Source organism: Arachis ipaensis, chromosome B04, assembly GCF_000816755.2.
Source record: "Arachis ipaensis cultivar K30076 chromosome B04, Araip1.1, whole genome shotgun sequence".
NCBI lineage: Eukaryota > Viridiplantae > Streptophyta > Magnoliopsida > Fabales > Fabaceae > Arachis > Arachis ipaensis.
In genome coordinates this window covers 111,399,242-111,416,885 of record NC_029788.2, presented here as the reverse complement: position 1 = coordinate 111,416,885, position 17,644 = coordinate 111,399,242, and the positions used below count along the sequence as shown (strand labels likewise).

At 34.7% G+C, this 17,644-nt stretch overlaps 3 protein-coding genes across 3 annotated transcripts; all 3 read right to left on the bottom strand.

Annotated features, from left to right (window-relative positions):
- Positions 5,088 to 5,963, bottom strand: LOC110271569 (replication protein A 70 kDa DNA-binding subunit B-like). The gene is made up of 5 exons (XM_021122552.1): positions 5,959 to 5,963; positions 5,893 to 5,912; positions 5,635 to 5,794; positions 5,361 to 5,475; positions 5,088 to 5,277 (listed from the first exon to the last, which is right to left on the bottom strand). Exons 1-5 carry the CDS (start codon positions 5,961 to 5,963, stop codon positions 5,203 to 5,205), a joined length of 375 nt encoding a protein of 124 aa, XP_020978211.1. The 3' UTR covers positions 5,088 to 5,202.
- Positions 5,915 to 6,510, bottom strand: LOC110270760. The gene is made up of 2 exons (XM_021120216.1): positions 6,412 to 6,510; positions 5,915 to 6,330 (listed from the first exon to the last, which is right to left on the bottom strand). The coding sequence occupies exons 1-2, from the start codon at positions 6,507 to 6,509 to the stop codon at positions 6,021 to 6,023; spliced, it is 408 nt and encodes a 135-aa protein (XP_020975875.1). The 5' UTR covers position 6,510; the 3' UTR covers positions 5,915 to 6,020.
- On the bottom strand, positions 13,248 to 17,431 carry LOC107639588 (probable serine/threonine-protein kinase PBL1). The gene is made up of 5 exons (XM_016343127.2): positions 17,169 to 17,431; positions 15,224 to 15,897; positions 14,534 to 14,791; positions 14,162 to 14,281; positions 13,248 to 14,056 (listed from the first exon to the last, which is right to left on the bottom strand). The coding sequence occupies exons 2-5, from the start codon at positions 15,848 to 15,850 to the stop codon at positions 13,424 to 13,426; spliced, it is 1,638 nt and encodes a 545-aa protein (XP_016198613.1). The 5' UTR covers positions 15,851 to 15,897; positions 17,169 to 17,431; the 3' UTR covers positions 13,248 to 13,423.

The following is a 17,644-nucleotide window of genomic DNA, read 5'->3' as shown; positions in this document are numbered from 1 at the left end:
AATTTTTAAAATATATAATATGAAATAAGAAATTAATAAAAAATATAAATAATAAATAATAGAAAAAAAGAGCTCATATAAAGAGAAATAATAAGAATTCTATAAATAATACAATAATATGTATAAAGGATAAAGTTGGTAAAAGAAAAATAAATGTTGAATGTCAATAGCTAAAAGCTCGTTAGTGCAATGCAGAAGCTAGAAATCGTTACTTCTTGTAAATGTGGTGCATTTATAGAGAGAAAAATTAGTCAAACCAAAAATTGAAGCTTTCAAGAAGTCATGAAATATTAGTTTAATATCTTTACTATAATACATGGTTAGATATTAGATTGAAACTTTTTGCATTTAAAATATATAGCAATCATATTATTGAGTTTTTTTTTTATTTTTTGGTAAATAAGTATAAAGAGTTAGATGTGAAGACAACGATACTTGGAATCTACTATAGCAGTTTTGAGAATGATTATTTTTCTACATTAAATACGAAAAAGTTAACATGGTTACATGTGGTTTCATATAGTTGATTACATGGTATCTGTCCGCCGAATTTAGATTGAAATATTTAATAATTAACCATACAATTAACTTTTTTTATTGTAAATAAAATTTTACACTATATGCTAACCTAGGTTGATGTCTAAAGCCTACTAATTCAACTGCATATATCCTAGTTACATGCAAAAGAAATTTTTCATTGATCATTTTTACATAGGATATCTGACAACATTTCATAATAATGTATGTCCAACTTAGTCTTGGATTTATTACACACATTCATCAAAAAAGCTTTTACTTTTGCAAATATGATTCTGTTCTGATTTACACTTTAAATAAATGATATTGCCTTTAAATACTACTATAGTATAAATCCAACAGCTTACACTATGCTTTGTACTTTATTTCATTATATTATCTTGTTATAGCAAAATCTAGCTGCATGGCTATTCACAAAAAATACAATTAGTTGTGTAAAATAGGTTATGTTGTTCTTCACACTTTACTCTTTGATATTGTCTTTAAACACTGCTATAGCAAAATCGATGGCAACCTTTTTTGTTTTTTATCCTATATAATTATATTGTTTTATTAGACTATCATAGCAAAAAAAAAGATTTATGCTCCTTTGGGTAACATCAAATCTTTACCATTGCTGAATTTGTCTTTATTTGATTCATTTAGTTACCATAAATAATGAATTGTCAAGCATTCCATAGCAAATAAGAAAAAAAAAAAAGAGTTTTTCACATTGTCACTTGAAGTTAAAATCTTGGAATTGCATAACATAACCCGTCAACACTCTACTTCATTCCATTTTAGTTTTTAGTATATCAAAAAATATGTAATAAGAACAAACAGAGTATATGAACTCCCTCACTTGTTATCTTCTTTTTAAAGAAATATCTCCCTTTTGAATTTTATAAATCAGTCAAAAGCATACATAACCTCCTAATAATTTAAATATAAGTCTTATTATTGATAGCTTTTCTATTTGGTTGATATGATGACCTCTAATTTAGAGTTACATTGGAAATACATAAAAAAGGATCATGGAGACAAAGAAGGATTAAAAAAAATAATTTAAACCCTCTTTATTGGTTTTGAATTTTTTTTCTTCCTGAATTTATCAATCTTCGAAAGAGTGAAGGAAAATAAGTATAAAGGTATAGAGATATACAATATTAAAAAAATCATACTCAATCTCATCTAAATTTAAATATACATATTTTCTAACAGCACACTATTTTAAAACTCAATGCTATATTATATTATTATTTTTTGACTATATATAACCAACCTTATTTTCAAAGAATGCAGCTTTGGAATTGAAGATCATCTTCAAACATATTTACCTGAAATTTTCTTTATCTTCAATTACGATTTTTATTGATTTTTTTAATGAAACGCGTCTCTAAATAATTGAATCAATGGGTATTTAACACATAATCTAGGCTATAAAAATATATGATTAAGCAGAAAGTGCATGCTGATAGCATTTCAAACTGTTAAGTCTCTCGCTTTATTGTTTTCTTCATTCTTTGTCTTATTTGAAAATAAAATTGTACATTGTGTTTGTCTTAGATTAATGTGTAGAGCCCAGTAATTTAATTATATTTTTCTGTTTCAATTTTATATCAAAAGTAGTTTAGGATTTATTGCACAATGACAAAAAATGCAATTACTTCTGCAAACTTAATTCCATTCTACTTCACACTTTACTATATGATATTGTCTTTAATCACTGCTATGGCAAAATTCACTTTACTCCATGCTTTACACCTTATCCATTATATTGTTTTAGTAGGCCAAAATAAAATCCATCTTTAGGCCTCTTCTCCACACAAATACACTTAGTTGTGTAACTTTAATTACATCCTTTCTCACACTTTACTACTTAGTATTGTGTTTAAACACTGGTATAGCAAAATCTAGGGCATTACACCCTGCTTCTAACCCTACATAATTATATTGTCTTATTATTAAACTACAAAACCAAGAATCCATCTTACCACATATTTATTTGTGAAAATGACATCCCATCACTTATATTATCCAACAAACACTGCTATGGCAAAAATCAGAACCTTACTCCATGCTTTACACCCTATCTATTATATTGTTTTAGTAGGCCAAAGCAAAATCCATCTTTAGGCCTCTTCTCCCCACAAATACACTTAGTTGTGTAACTTTGGTTATATCCTGCCTCACACTTTACTACTTAGTATTGTGTTTAAACATTGGTATAGCAAAATCTAGGGTATTACACCCTGCTTCTAACCCTACATAATTATATTGTCTTATTAGACTACAAAACCAAGAATTCAGCTTACCACATATTTGTTCGTGAAAATGACATCACATCACTTATATTATCTAATGGGGTCTGTCTTCAATTTGAAAACCACAGATTGACCTAAGTGTAAATTCTTCAAGGGGACTACCTACTTGTATATAGTATGGAGAGAATTACCTATTTTTGGCAAATTCTAGTACTTTGAATGCATCCATATAGCCAACCCATTACTTTGGTATCCTTTGGTTATTATGACTATTCTAGTGATAACGCTTATAGTCCTCCAGATTATAGTCCCATGTACTTAAAAATGGAAATTATTCTAGTGATAACTCTTGTATCTCTTGAAATTACTCTGGCTTTCCAAGCTATTATAATATAATATTACGTTAACTTTTTGACATGCAGTGTAAAAAAGTTGATATCTTGGAAATTAAAAATGCATGCTTCATTTCTTCAACAGTGCAGAGCCATTATCTTGGAAGCCCTGATAATTCCATCGATCATATAGAAATTCTCTAAGACAGTCTTAAATGCAGTGGTATCCATCTTATTATTGAAGGTTGGCCTAAGAGAAGATGGCAATATATAATTAAAAATATATTGTTTATTATTCTTATAACTCTATGGTTTAAAATTATTTTTTATTATTCTTATTTTACTAACAAAAAAGTCATAATATATAATAATATCTTTATAATCTCTATATATAATAGGAGAGGACGAGGAGTAAGTTCATAACTTCATATACATTTCCAAAATTAGCTTCTTCATTAAGAACTATTACAGTTGCAAGTTATTAACTCCAGCCTGAAAAATTAGTTAGTATTTATTGTCAATCCCAACAATATTTATAACATATAGTACTGAAAAGTTAAAATATTAATCCATCTGCAATATATATATATATTCCCAGGTTAAAAATATTCTACCTATAAACCCACAATATATATTCTTCAATTATAAATACATTTCTTTCTAAATATCATTGTGGAGTACGGATATGATAAATAATTTATTCCAAACAGACTTAACAATATAGCATTGGGAATTTGGCTTAGGAGCATCCAAACAATAATATATAGATAATGAATAAGCCAACTGCATAACATTGTTGACCACTTTCAAACTAAAACTTAGGAGCATTTAAGCTTAGTAATCCAAGAAACCTTAGCTAACAATAAGGCTGTAATATGAAGTTGGCTTAACAACATCCAAAAAAGTTAACAAAATGACTCTCAACTATTTTTAGTGGCTGAGCACTTCCAAAAGGTCCTATCTCAAGAAGTTTTTCCATTCTATAAAATAAGATAAGATAACTAATACCTACGAAACAACATATGTTTTGATATCTTAAAAACATAAAATTGCTACTAAATAAAATAGATGCATATAAATGAAAATTACTAATGGCATAAACAGCTCAGTTAGCCACATCTATCAGTTGGCTCTTTTGCTTCTTGCCCCCCTTATGGCTGAACCTATTGGTTGAGAGCTGCCCTTCTTCATCATGTTCATTAATGGTTGTTGTGCTTGACTTTACACCATTGAGAGCTCTTTTAGCAGGGGTCTTGTACTTGAGGCTTGAAACATCCTTCACAAAAAGTAATAGATATCAAATAGTATTTAGGATCAACTTCACAATGAAACATATATTAAGTATTCTTAATCTTTCTTAGTATTTATTTAGAAAATATACATATTTAAATATACTTATTTTTCTTCACTCTTTCAAAAATGCATAAATTAAGGAAGAAAAAAATTTCACAACCAACAAATAGGGTTTAAATTGACTTTTTTTTTAATCTTTCTCTATTGGAAGTTGTCAAATTAGCCGAATAGAAAGGTTGCCAATAATAAGGCTTAAATTTAAATTATAATGAGATTAAGTATGCTTTTGACTGATTTATAATAAGTAAAGGAGTTCATATACTGTCTATGATGGTACTGTTCAGTAGTTAGTTTCTTTTGGTTCTGCATCTATACAAAAACTAAAGATATAACCTACATATCACTGGTTGCTAAGCTATAAAATAACACATATCTTAAATCCTAAATGCATTTATGTATGAAGAAAAACTACAGATAAAACTATCTCCATAGCATAACACACAGATTATTGCTATCAGTCTTAATATCGGCCACATTTTCTGCGATCTCGAGGGAATCATTGCATCCGATTTCCTACAGATATGGGAATGAGAATTCTAATTATATAATTAGTGAACAATTGATTTTTAAAAAACACAATGTATAATAAACATTAATAATACTTTATTAACTCACAGTGAGATTAACAGATGAATTAGTATTTGATTCTTTTGGGAGGTTCTTTTCTATGATGTCCTCATCATCACAAACTTTGCCAATAGTATAAACTTGGTCATATTGATCGATGTTGGCTGATTTTATATTAATCTTAAAGAGAAACTTTCTATCCAGCATGTTATCAAGGGTGGGGGGTATTCCACCTCACCAATAGGCTGCGATCAAATTCACAAAAAGAAATTACTTTGCATGGATACATCAACATTTTAAAGTTATGAGGTCATGATTGTGCACTTACTTCCTCTTCCTTTATTTGATCTGCCCTCTTTCTGCAAAGTTGAATTGCTTCCCTATCCCAAAGGAGCAAAGTCATACTGTCAGTACCATCATAGACAATCACCTCAACCTTGTACCTGTCATTCAACCCGTATTCATAAGTTATACCCTCCATTTGTTTTTATACAGCTAACAATAAAATTGAAGATGAAATACAATCTTCATATTATAGTGCTCTTCACTTAACAAATTTATCATCTAGTGATAAGTTTTATTATCTAGTTTAAGTGCCACACCTAATTGAGGCAGTTCCTGCTGTGTGTCCACAACCCTTACATTCATATCTTTCAATAGTAGAAGTTTCAACTTTTTTTGGGCACTTTTTACATGCTTTGTAGAACCAATCATTCTTCCCAGCATTGATAGAAACAATGGTTGTAGCAATCCAACATATAGCTACCTATTTAGAACTCGATTAGGCACTTCAATCAATTTCTAACATTAAAATATATTCCTATAAAAAATTTAATTAGTAAATGTTTCCATTAGTTTACCTCTGCAGCATTTAGGGCCTCTTCGATGGTCTTCACTCCAACAGACCCCTGCTTCAGTTCATCAGCTGCATATCAAGCTCCCTGAGATAAAAGTTGACTAATCCTAATTGAGTTTAGTGGTGCACCACTCAGGAGCCTACACAATTCAATGAAATATTGAACTTCTCAAACTTTTGACTCTCTTTAAATGTGTTGGATATAAACTGGTTAAAGTTTAAAAAAACAAACCTGTTCCTAAAACAAACCACCTCTTTTAAATCCCTCTCAATGTGGATCTTGGAGATGTAAAAGTGACTCTGAACAGTGGTTTTGCCGTTCCACTGGGATGCTTTGAATAATTGCAGCACAACAATAAGGGGTTCCACACTTCCTTCTTCAAGGTGTGGTCGGATTTGATCCACCATCTCCCCGAACAAAGTACACCCAATCCTGTTGTTCCTGTTGAAAACATAAGGATGCATTATGGTATTTTATAGTCTAAAAATATGTGAAAAGTCAATTTTCAAAAATAACACATACTCTAAGTCTTCTAACACAACAGCCATACGTTTGGTTTCCTTGCCTGTACTGGTAACCAAATCCCTTTGATCTTCCTTTCCAACTACTTCAGCAATCATGTCTAAAGAGCAAGAACCATCAATAAGTTATGACTATCAATCTTAAAAAATAGATTTCAAACAGAGTTCACATAACAACTTTTGAAACAGTGTAAGTAATACTCACCAAACAGATATGTATCGTCCAATCTTTCAGCATTCAACAAATCCAAAATAGACCTGAAACGGAATGCTTCAAGAGGGTAGCTTGGGTTGTTTACATGTGTGATCGTTGTCCGTTGGAAAAACATTAGTATCCAATTTCTATTGGTAGTCCTTGGCTTAATTTTGTTGCCCACAACTATGAAGTTACGCATAACATACTCTGGAACTCAAAGATATTGCCTCTCCACCTAGCAACAACACACTTGGGTATAGATTCATGAATCCTATCGCCCTGAAATTAGCGGAGAAGGGAGAAATAAGTATCAGTATATTAAAAAACAAATACTTGCACAATAACTACTATATATAAAAAGATTGGCTACTTTACTGTCCTGGAGGATCATCTCTATTGATCAAATTTTCTTTTCATTGTACTTGTTTGGAACCTCCCAAATTCTCACCAAATATATGTTGAAACTCCATGTCAATTTTCTTGGGTTGACATCGAGCAAGTAGTCAAATGTTTTGGCCATTATACTTGATTTTCGGTGTATGATTTTTCACAAAAAATCGAGACAGAGTATTTAGAGGGAGGGTTTACTCCTTTTTGTTTCTGAGATGGCTGAAGATAGAGAAAGAATATTTAAAAGAAGACTTTAGTCTTTCTTGTTTCAAAAAATGGCTGAAGAAGATGGAGAGACAGAGTATTTAAAGGGAGGGTAAGAAATTAGAATAAACGATTTAAAATGCCAAATAAAAGAAGAAAGCTTCGGGTGCAATAACATTATAAAGTGTAATAGTCTATTGAACCCAGATCCCTGTTGCACAATGTGTAATGTGTAATAATCTATTGGATAATATAAATGATTCTCTTTTTATAATTGCCACTTGTCAAACATTGGAGTGTAACATTTGTCGTTCATTGGCAGCTCTACTTATCGAGTAAATAACCCTGAAGTGCTCTCCTATTATATATAAAGAGATACATAGTGTTAACTCAGGAACAACAATTAGACTTACCAACTTCATGAAATTTGTCTCCACTCCAAAATTTAAGGTCCTAAGAAAGAAGAATTAAAGACTTCTTTTTATTTATACATAGACCTTTCTGTTTTGGAAAAAAAAATTTGCCAAACTTTGAGAAAAACTTTATGTGTAGCCCCTTTAATGTTTTGTTGTGAAACCATTTGATTGAGGTTACTTTGTACCTGTCTGATGGATTAATCATAGTTGTTTGACTCATTTATTTTGAATAGTAATATATTATTGTCATGGTTTCTAGTTGTTTCAATTATCATATTTGCTTTCTTATATCGAGTAAATGTTCATAATTCATGATGAAGCATATTCTTAATTCAAGAACAAACAGAAAAATATGAAATCTAGATTTTCTTTCATATTTCATTTATGAATTACATTAGTTTCAGGCTACTTATAATTTACAATACAACACCACCAATAAAACTAGCATTACTAAAATAAGCATAACTAAAAAATGGAGTATTAATTTTTGACTATTTCACATCATCCTCCAACCTCACAAGTCTCCAATTAAAATTCATCTTCACTTCATGATTGTCACTAACAGACTCTGACTTTCCAGCAGGTTCATCTTGTCCAAAATCTGCTCACACCATCTCTTTTCATTTGTCTGAAATCAACAAAAAATTAAATTATGATCAAGCCATAAAGAAGAACATTCACATCAGCACAATACTAACATGTTAACTCATGTTATAATGGAACAAGTAAAGAATGATTTGTTTGGATTTGAATTTGTGCTAGACTCCCTAAGAACTGGATAGCAATCACAACCACACCATTCCAGCACCCGCGAGTTTCTGCTCCTATTATGCGTTTTCGTCCAGTACCCACTTGATGGCGAGTGGATAAAGCTTCCAGTTGCAATGCTCACACCACCCATCATTAATATGAAGATGAATGAGAAGAAAAGGAGGAAGAAGGTACAATTCAGAAGATTTGGGAACGTTAAAGTTAAATAAAGAGGAATGGACGAAATTAGGTCCAAATTGCAATCCTCGCTAGCTAAGCTAGTCATTGCACACTCCAACGTGGGAAAGTAATGCCACCTTAGCGCTGTGACAACCGTGTCATCAACGGAAAGATGTTCAGAGATCATTATGATGCACGGAGCTCTATCTAGGGACTACAATAATAAAATTGAGATCTCGAATACCACATTGGATAATGCTGTGAATCTCAGTGATCATTATGGAGATTTACTCACCAACACATAACCTAAGGAATACAGTCTTCTCTCACAACTTTGTTGGAAGCATATCGACGGAAGCCGCTAATCTCCTCTCACCAAGGACCACTCCCGAAGGCAGTAATGATCTACTCATTTCGAGTAAGGTTTTGCTTAAATGTTTGTCCTAACTGCCAATTCGCTTCCTTGGCCGCCTCCTCCCCGCTGTTATACCCTCAGTCCTTGGTTCAAAAGCTTTCATTCTTACTCCCAATTAACGTTCCAACTCCTTCCTTCTTCAACTTATGATGCCTGATGTGCGTACTCTAAGAACATTGTGCTATGGTGACAACGCTTCAAGACCCGTACTAAAGCCTCTGCAGAATCCCAATTCCCAGATCGCCTCCTTGTCCTTGTTGTTGTTTCACTCAATCCTCACACACTCTCACTCACTGTCCTGCAATGAATTTGCAGAACTCACACTCGAACTGTTGTATGTTCAGAGAAAAAGAGAGAGAGAGTTGAACACTAGAGAACTGAAGAAGAAAAACTACATTTTAACACTATTCAATAAACTGTTAAATACAATAACAGAAAAAAAACTAACCACTCACTCCACTACCTTAAGAATAGGACTCCACTTCCTTAAAAATAGAAACTAGCTGAACAAAAAAGATTAACTTGCCTCTGAGGCCACTAATGACTTTGACCCTATTAACTGAATCATACACATAAGCATAGAACAGAAATAAATAAATATCAGGTCCTAATTTCACATCCAGCTGATAGATGGTCCACCTTTTCTGTGCAGCAACAGCTAGTAGCAATCTGATGGTATCCATGCGAGCAACCGGAGCAAAAGTTTCAGAGTATCCACCCCCACTCACTTGAGCATATCCCTTCACAACCAACCTGGCTTTATACTTGTTCACAGTGCCATTTGGGTTCAATTTTGTCTTAAAAACCCATTTGACACCTATAGTCTTCTTGTGATCAGGCTTAGACACAAGTTGCCATGTGTTGTTCTTGTTGATCATGCTCAGTTCTTCTTTCATAGCTGAGGCCCACTCCACACTTCCTTTTGCTTCCTCAACTATTCCTGGTTCTAGGAGAGCCACATTACATCTGGCATAGACCTCTGCCAGTGGTCTTGTACCTCGCATAGGCAAACTATCAATCAATTCATCTTCAATCAGCTCACACTCATTCTGTAGATCTGCTTCCTCATTTAACTCATCCTCATTCTGCACATTAGCTTCAACTACAATATTGTCAGCCATTTTCTTTTCAAATACTGCCCTCTCTCAATTTTTATCTTCACAAAAAATCACATCTCTACTCACAGTAATCTTTTGTGCATCAAGACAATACACTCTATAGGCTTTAGACTGAGAACTATACCCTACAAAGATACCAGCCTCACCTCTATGATCAAGCTTGTCTCTACTGACTGAAGGAGTCAAGTAATAGCATAGACAACCAAATGTTCTTAGTCCACTAACCTTTGGTTTGTACCCGTGCCATGCCTCGAATGATGTCTGCTTGTTGAGAGCTTTGGTTGGTAACTTATTCAACAAGAAGACAGCAGTATTTACTGCTTCTGCCCAGAAGCTCTTGGGTAGTTGTTTGCCTTGTAGCATACATCTTTCCATCTCCACAATGCTTCTATTTTTCCTTTCACTCACCCCATTTTGTTGGGGAGTGTAAGGAACTGTAAACTGCTGCTTTATGCCAGAGTCCTCACAGATGGCTTTGAACCTTTTTGAGGTATACTCACCACCATTATCACTCCTCACTGTCTTTATTTTACAATTTGCTTCATTCTCCACCTCTTGTTTGAACCTCAGAAATACTTCATCAACTTCTGACTTTTGTTTGAGAAAGTAGACCCAGCAAAATCTTGTGCAGTCATCAATGAAGGTCACAAAGTACTTGCTTTTGTTCAGTGACTCCTCAGGCATAGGCCCACAAACATCTGAGTGAACCAGTTGAAGCTTCTCCTTGGCCCTCCATCTTGTTTTCTGGAATGGCTTCCTTACTAGCTTCCCTTGCAGACATACTTCACAATCAGACACTTCACTTCCCAACTGAGGCAAGTCTTCAACTAAACCATGCCTCTGCATAAACTGCAATCCCTTATAGTGAAAGTGACCCAACCTTCTATGCCACAACTCCTCCTGACCCTGCACACATGCCATAGCTTTGCTCTCTTTGCTTGCAGGATCGAATGCAAATGTTTTGTTCTGCATAGGGATCCTAAACAAGAGTTTGCCCTCCTCATCTGCAATAGCACATTCATTCTTATCAAACACAATCTTCATGCCCTTCTCAACTAACTGTCCCACACTCAGAAGATTCTGATCTATCTTGGGAACATAGTAGACATCAGACATCAGCTTCACTCCTCCAGGGCCTTCAAGTAACACATTGCCTCTTCCTTCAACCTCTAGATGATCACCATTCCCAATTCTCACTCTAGTATTGACTGATCTGTCAATATTAGTGAAAATTGCCTCATTTCCTGACATGTGATTGGAACAGCCACTGTCCACCAGCCATCCATCACGTGAGACTTGAGACACAACGCCTGAAGCAGCAAACAATTGCTCCACTTCACCTGCAGCTGCTTGAGCCTCTCCTTGTTGAGAGCTCTTTTCTTTGCAGATTCTCTCTATGTGCCCCATCTTCCCACACTTCCTGCAGACTACATTTGGTCTTCTCCAACACCTAAAGAAAGGATGACCTTTCTTTCCACAGTGTTTGCAGGCTTCATCACTCCCTTTCCTCACTTGTGCATCACTTGAACTAAAACTGGTCTGTTGAGCACCAAACTGCTTGCCTTGCTTCTTCTTCTCACCACTTCCATGCTTCATCCTAGCCTGCATTGCACCTTCAACTGGCTCATCTCCTCTCCTCAGTACCCTCCTTTGTTCTTGTGCTTGAAGAGCACTAACTGCTTCAGCAAATGACATCTCTGAGATTTCTCTTGTGTTCTCAAGAGATGCTATAGTAGCTTCAAATCTTTCAGGTACAGAACACAGGAGCTTCTCGACAAGTCTTTCCTCTCCAAGATCAGTACCCAACAGTGCCAATTTATTGGTTAAGTCTAGGAGTTTATCAGCAAATTCTTGAACTGATTCATTTTCCTTCATCTGCACTCTTTCTAGCTCCCTTTTAAGGTTCATTGCTTTCATTCCTTTAATCTTCTTATTGCCCTCATATTCTTTCTTCAAAAAATCCCAAATATCTTTTGCAGATTCTAGACTCATAATCCTATTAAAAATAATAGGAGTAACAGCAGCATAGAGACTAGATCTTGCTTTGGCTTTTCTAGTCACACGTTCTTTGTAGAGCTTTTGTTGATTTGCAGTTGGATTGGCAACCAATGGAGGCACCACGTAGTCATCCTCCACTGCCTCCCACAGATCAGCTCCTTCAAGGAATGCTTTCATCCTCACTTGCCAGACATGATAATTGCTCCCATCAAGGATTGGAGGAGCAATGCCTGCTAGCCCAATAGTTGTTGATGAAGCTTCCATCACCACAGCCCTTAAGATACTTAAGGCTCTTGATACCAATTTGTTGTTGTTTCACTCAATCCTCACACACTCTCACTCACTGTCCTGCAATGAATTTGCAGAACTCACACTCGAACTGTTGTATGTTCAGAGAAAAAGAGAGAGAGAGTTGAACACTAGAGAACTGAAGAAGAAAAACTACATTTTAACACTATTCAATAAACTGTTAAATACAATAACAGAAAAAAAAAAAACTAACCACTCACTCCACTACCTTAAGAATAGGACTCCACTTCCTTAAAAATAGAAACTAGCTGAACAAAAAAGATTAACTTGCCTCTGAGGCCACTAATAACTTTGACCCTATTAACTGAATCATACACATAAGCATAGAACAGAAATAAATAAATATCAGGTCCTAATACATTATCTAACAGTCCTGCCAACCCCTTCATGAACCATGAATCCTTCAATGAGCATCTCCACCTTCACCCAGTTCCTATTAGTTGTTCAGAAACTAAATTTGGTCCAGCCCAGTAGCATATATGAGTTAATGCCCAAAAGTTAATAAAAACATTGAGTAATAAAACCAACACGCCATGCGTCACTCTTCTTTCTTTGACATGCATCATCAGCATGCCATTCTCATAAAACCTTTTATTTATTCATGAAGAGTAGTGGTTTCTTTTTCCAACAAGTTTAGGGTTTAAACTTTAATAATGCCTTTTATAAAAGAGCATCATTTTAATAAAATGTTAATATGAGCTATATTATCTTAGAGCTACTTTTTGTTTTTCAATTTCAACGTTGTTAAGAATTTAAGAATATGCTGCTAATTCACAAACTAGATGTTAGAAATTACTCTATCCCGTCGTTATCCTAGTCTTGTGCAGAATGGAAAAAGGGCAAAATGCTAACAAGACAATATAAACTTAACTTTGCACTATATCTACAAAGTAGCATCCTCTCAACATCACGACTGAGGGATCCAGAAAGAAAAAAAGAAAAAAGGGTGGAAGAACCACATCTTTTTTATCTGCTATAAATTTGTGTTGAACACACCAAAAAAAATAATAAATAAAAAATGGAACAGTTATAGACATTCAAAAACCTTCCACACTAGCCCTCCTAGAGGCCGAGGACGACGACTTGCGGCTCTCCTGCCTATCGAGCTCCTCCAGGGAGAGGGTAGAGGAACACGCACGCGGAGGAAGGAACGGGACTCCGGACCATCTTGGAGGTGAAACAGATGGCGGGGCCACTGTTGGTGGGGGAGACGGGGAGTAACTCAGCCTAGGAGCAGGGCTGATGATGCCGTTAAGACTTGGGGATCTCGACATATGTTTTCCGGAGATTGTGGCTGGTTCTTGAAGCGGGAACCGGCAAGAATACTTTAAATCCTGTATCATTTTGAGGTGCTTGACAACAGTCCTCATGGTTGGTCTTTCGGACGGCTCCTTCTGAAGGCATCTTTGGGCAATGTCAGCTACAGTTCTCGCCGCTTTGGAGGGAAAGCGACCCTTCAGTTGAGGATCCATAATCAATGAGAGTCGATAATCATCGGCTAGGAAGGGACGGCTCCACTTGACCAAATTTCTCTCTTCCTTGGGGTGACGACTATCCAGATTCTTTCTTCCAGTAAGAAGCTCTAGAAGAAAAATTCCAAAACTCCATACGTTGCTTTTTGGTGTGAGCATTCCTTTTTCCAGTGTCTCCATTGATAGGTTGCCAACAGCCTGTAAAATAACTAAATTCATTAATACATTATACAGGAACAAATTTAAGGGAATATTTCATCCAGACCAACTGAATCAGAACAACGTTTAAGTCAAAGGACCTACGGATGAACTGCTCGATATCTCTTCCTCGGGAAGTTGTCCAACGCAACCGTACCCTGAAAGCTTGGCACTGAAATCTTTGTCTATCTGTATGTTAGCTGTTGAGAATTCATTATACATTGCCTGCAGATATATAAATTGGCATATCAGCAACCATATCAATTTGCCATTTAACTGAGAACTGTAATACACTAAAATGCCGTTAGAAAGAAAATATCAATCACAATTCATCCTAGAAATAATTCATTTCAGAAAGCAAAATTACTCAGGCACTGTGGTACTCGCGTCACGATATCTAAAATGCACATGCAGATACAAGAGGCAGACAAGACCACACAGGTTTCTTCAGTTTAATGTATTCAATTCGGCAATTACCTGAAAAGGCCCTTCTTCATGCAAGAAAGTAAGACCTTGTGCAGCACATATAGCGATTTTCATTCTTGTGTTCCAATCAAGAGACGGGCCATCAGATCTCACGTACAACAGGCGGTCCAAGCTTCCATGGTATAGCCTCTCATAAACCAGCATTCTTTGTTCCTTACCTTCACGCGCATGAAACCCTAGCAATTTACAGAGGTTTGGATGCTGCAAAGATGCTATAGTATTGACCTCACTTATGAATTCCTTTAAGCCCTGAAAGAAGAAACACACATTAAGATCACTACACAGAAACACGTTCTTTTTGTGGTAATAATGGGAATTAATAAAAAACCTCGCAATATAAACTAACACGAACTGACAATTATGTTTTCAACTAGCAAGGTATTCAGCATTTAACAAGGGTTTCTATTCAAAATTTCAAATGCATGATCAATAGAGGCCAGGATGATGAATAAGGCCAACATTGCTCAAAAACAAGTTGGATGGGTCAGCTAAACTTTGAAGAATATGAGCCTAACACATAATACAATTCATATATGGAAAAATATGGCCATTCTCAGATAATACGTAAGGCATTTTTTCTCCATAGTGTTGATTATCATGACGTTCATTCAACAATCACTATGCATAGGATAAACAACAAATGAAACTTAAGTGATACAATTTAAATAAATAAATAATTACCTGATTTGATGGGTGTAGACGCGTGACAGTGGCTTCAAACTTCTTTGAGCTTGAAGAAGAATCATCGCCAAAGGAAGCTTTATATATGGTGGAGGAAAGGCATTCCGACATGCATCGATCTAAGGAGAAATTGAGGCAAGCAGCTGCAATTTCCTCATACTGAAAGTTTCGAAGTGACCCTGTAGGTGGAAGCGGCAAAGGTCCAGAAGAATTTGGAGGAACATTAGCTGTCACTGACTTAAAGCTGCCCATTGCGTTCAATGAACTGCCACCCTTAGGAGATGGAAGCGGTAAAGGTTGTGGGCTAGACAAATGCTGCTCCTTCATTGATCCTCCTCCTCGGTGTCTCAACTCTTCTTGTTCCTCATACTCAACCGAAGCTAAAGCATCTTGTTCCGCTGTGTCAAGAGTTGATGGAGCAGATAATGCTCTTGTTCTATTGTAAGTCATTTTACTAGGTTGAATGGGTTTAACTCTTGTCCTAAAACTAGGAGGTGCAGATTGGAGCGTGCGAGTATGAGGTTCAGGCAATATTGTAGGTACATGCTCACTGTGGCTTACTCGTTTTACATATGCAATTTGGTCATGCTTTTTCTTCTTGCTTTTCAAAACAGTAAAACACCCCATCCTTTGTACAGGTACTAGGTTGTTCTATAGAACTACTTTGCTTATGTCTGCAAAAAGCAAAATAAAAAAGCAAATAAATAAAATATAACCAAAAACTAATTTAATGTGGTTCAACAGCATATTGTTTGACAATCACAAGAACCAAATCTAGTTTAACAGGATAGAGTTTGGTGCATGGATTAATCAATGAAATAGTGTTACCATCACAAACACCATTGTTCCACAACCCACAACAAATGATGCTGGCATGCATTATGCAAAGGCATAGTTTGGCACCTAATTTTGATTCTCTCAAATTAAAAGGGACTAAGCATAAAACATTTTCCGATCAACATATATTACTCCTAAATTACTAATATATATATATATATATATATATATATATATATTCAACTGGCAGTATGTCATTAATTTAACATTTATGCTATATCTCACATGAGTGTCTTGAGAGCGCTTGTCCACCCATTTAGACTTGTCACTTTTAAGTGTGTGGGTTTCTTTGAAGACCTCCTCGTGGGTTGGTGTACGGCCCAACTGCTTCTTCTGTTCCACATAAAACACAAAATAAGAAAAATTTTACATAAATAGATGTCTATTAAATAAGATCTAAAGCCACTTAAATTATGTTACCCTAATAATAATAATAATAATAATAATAATAATAATAATAATAATAATAATAATAATAATAATAATAACTTTCCAAAATTTTGAGGACCAACAAAGAATAATCAAATCCATAGATGGAGTCATCATGCACATAACAATAATTGAGAAAGTAATATTCTAATAAACCTCAGTGCCAACTTGTTTTTATCCCATTCCCTAGCCTATTTCCACAACAAAAATAAAATAAAATAAAACCATAAAATAAAATTTCAAGTATTTGGAGGTGAAAAAGCAAAAGACATTTTTGGGCAAATGAACCTAACTACCTAATTTGCTGAAACTCACTAGCTCCACAAGAACAGCTCAGATCCATAACATCAAATAAATCCAACACAAAAACAAGTTACTCCGTTTCCTTTCACAACATCAAAGTAAAATAAATTTATAATTTTTTCAAAAATGAAATACACAAATTTCCCAGATTAAAATAACTACATCCTCACCAGAAATTTCACACACAAAACTCCCCACAAAAAAAGGCAAATGATGTTAGAAAAAATGAACACGGAACTGAAACACAAATAGTTCCAAACAAGCCAAGAAACACGCACAAATTCACAAACAAATCCATTTCTTTTAAAAAATATATATACATAAAGAGGGTTAAAATTATACGAATCTAAAAGCATGTAAAGGAAATTGAACTAACCGATATGCGAGATTGGAGCTCATGCAAGATGCAACTTGGAGTGAAGAAAGGGGAAAATGGAGGTAAAAATGGGAACTTTTGTGGTTTTGATTCTACGGAGAAGAAAACCCCCTTATCGAGTCAAAGAAAGCAGATTGGAAAAGCTGGCTGGGAAGTGTGAAGATTTTAGAGAGAGAAAGTGAGACAAGAGAGAGAAGAAAGTATTCAAGGAAGAGAGAGAAAGAGAGTAGGGGAATATTATTTAGAATTTATTAGAGAGAGATAAAAAGAGAAAGAGTTTTTGAAAAAAATAACTTAGTATATTATTATTAGTTATGTATTTATAACTTATAAGATAAGATGTCATGTTTTTATTAAAAAAATCCTAAATTTTAATATATTTAATCTAATTTTAACGGTTAAAATATAAGAGAAAGTCTAGCAGATCAGCAACTTTTGTGTTTTATAGTCAGTATTTAACCATTAAAAGAAAAATA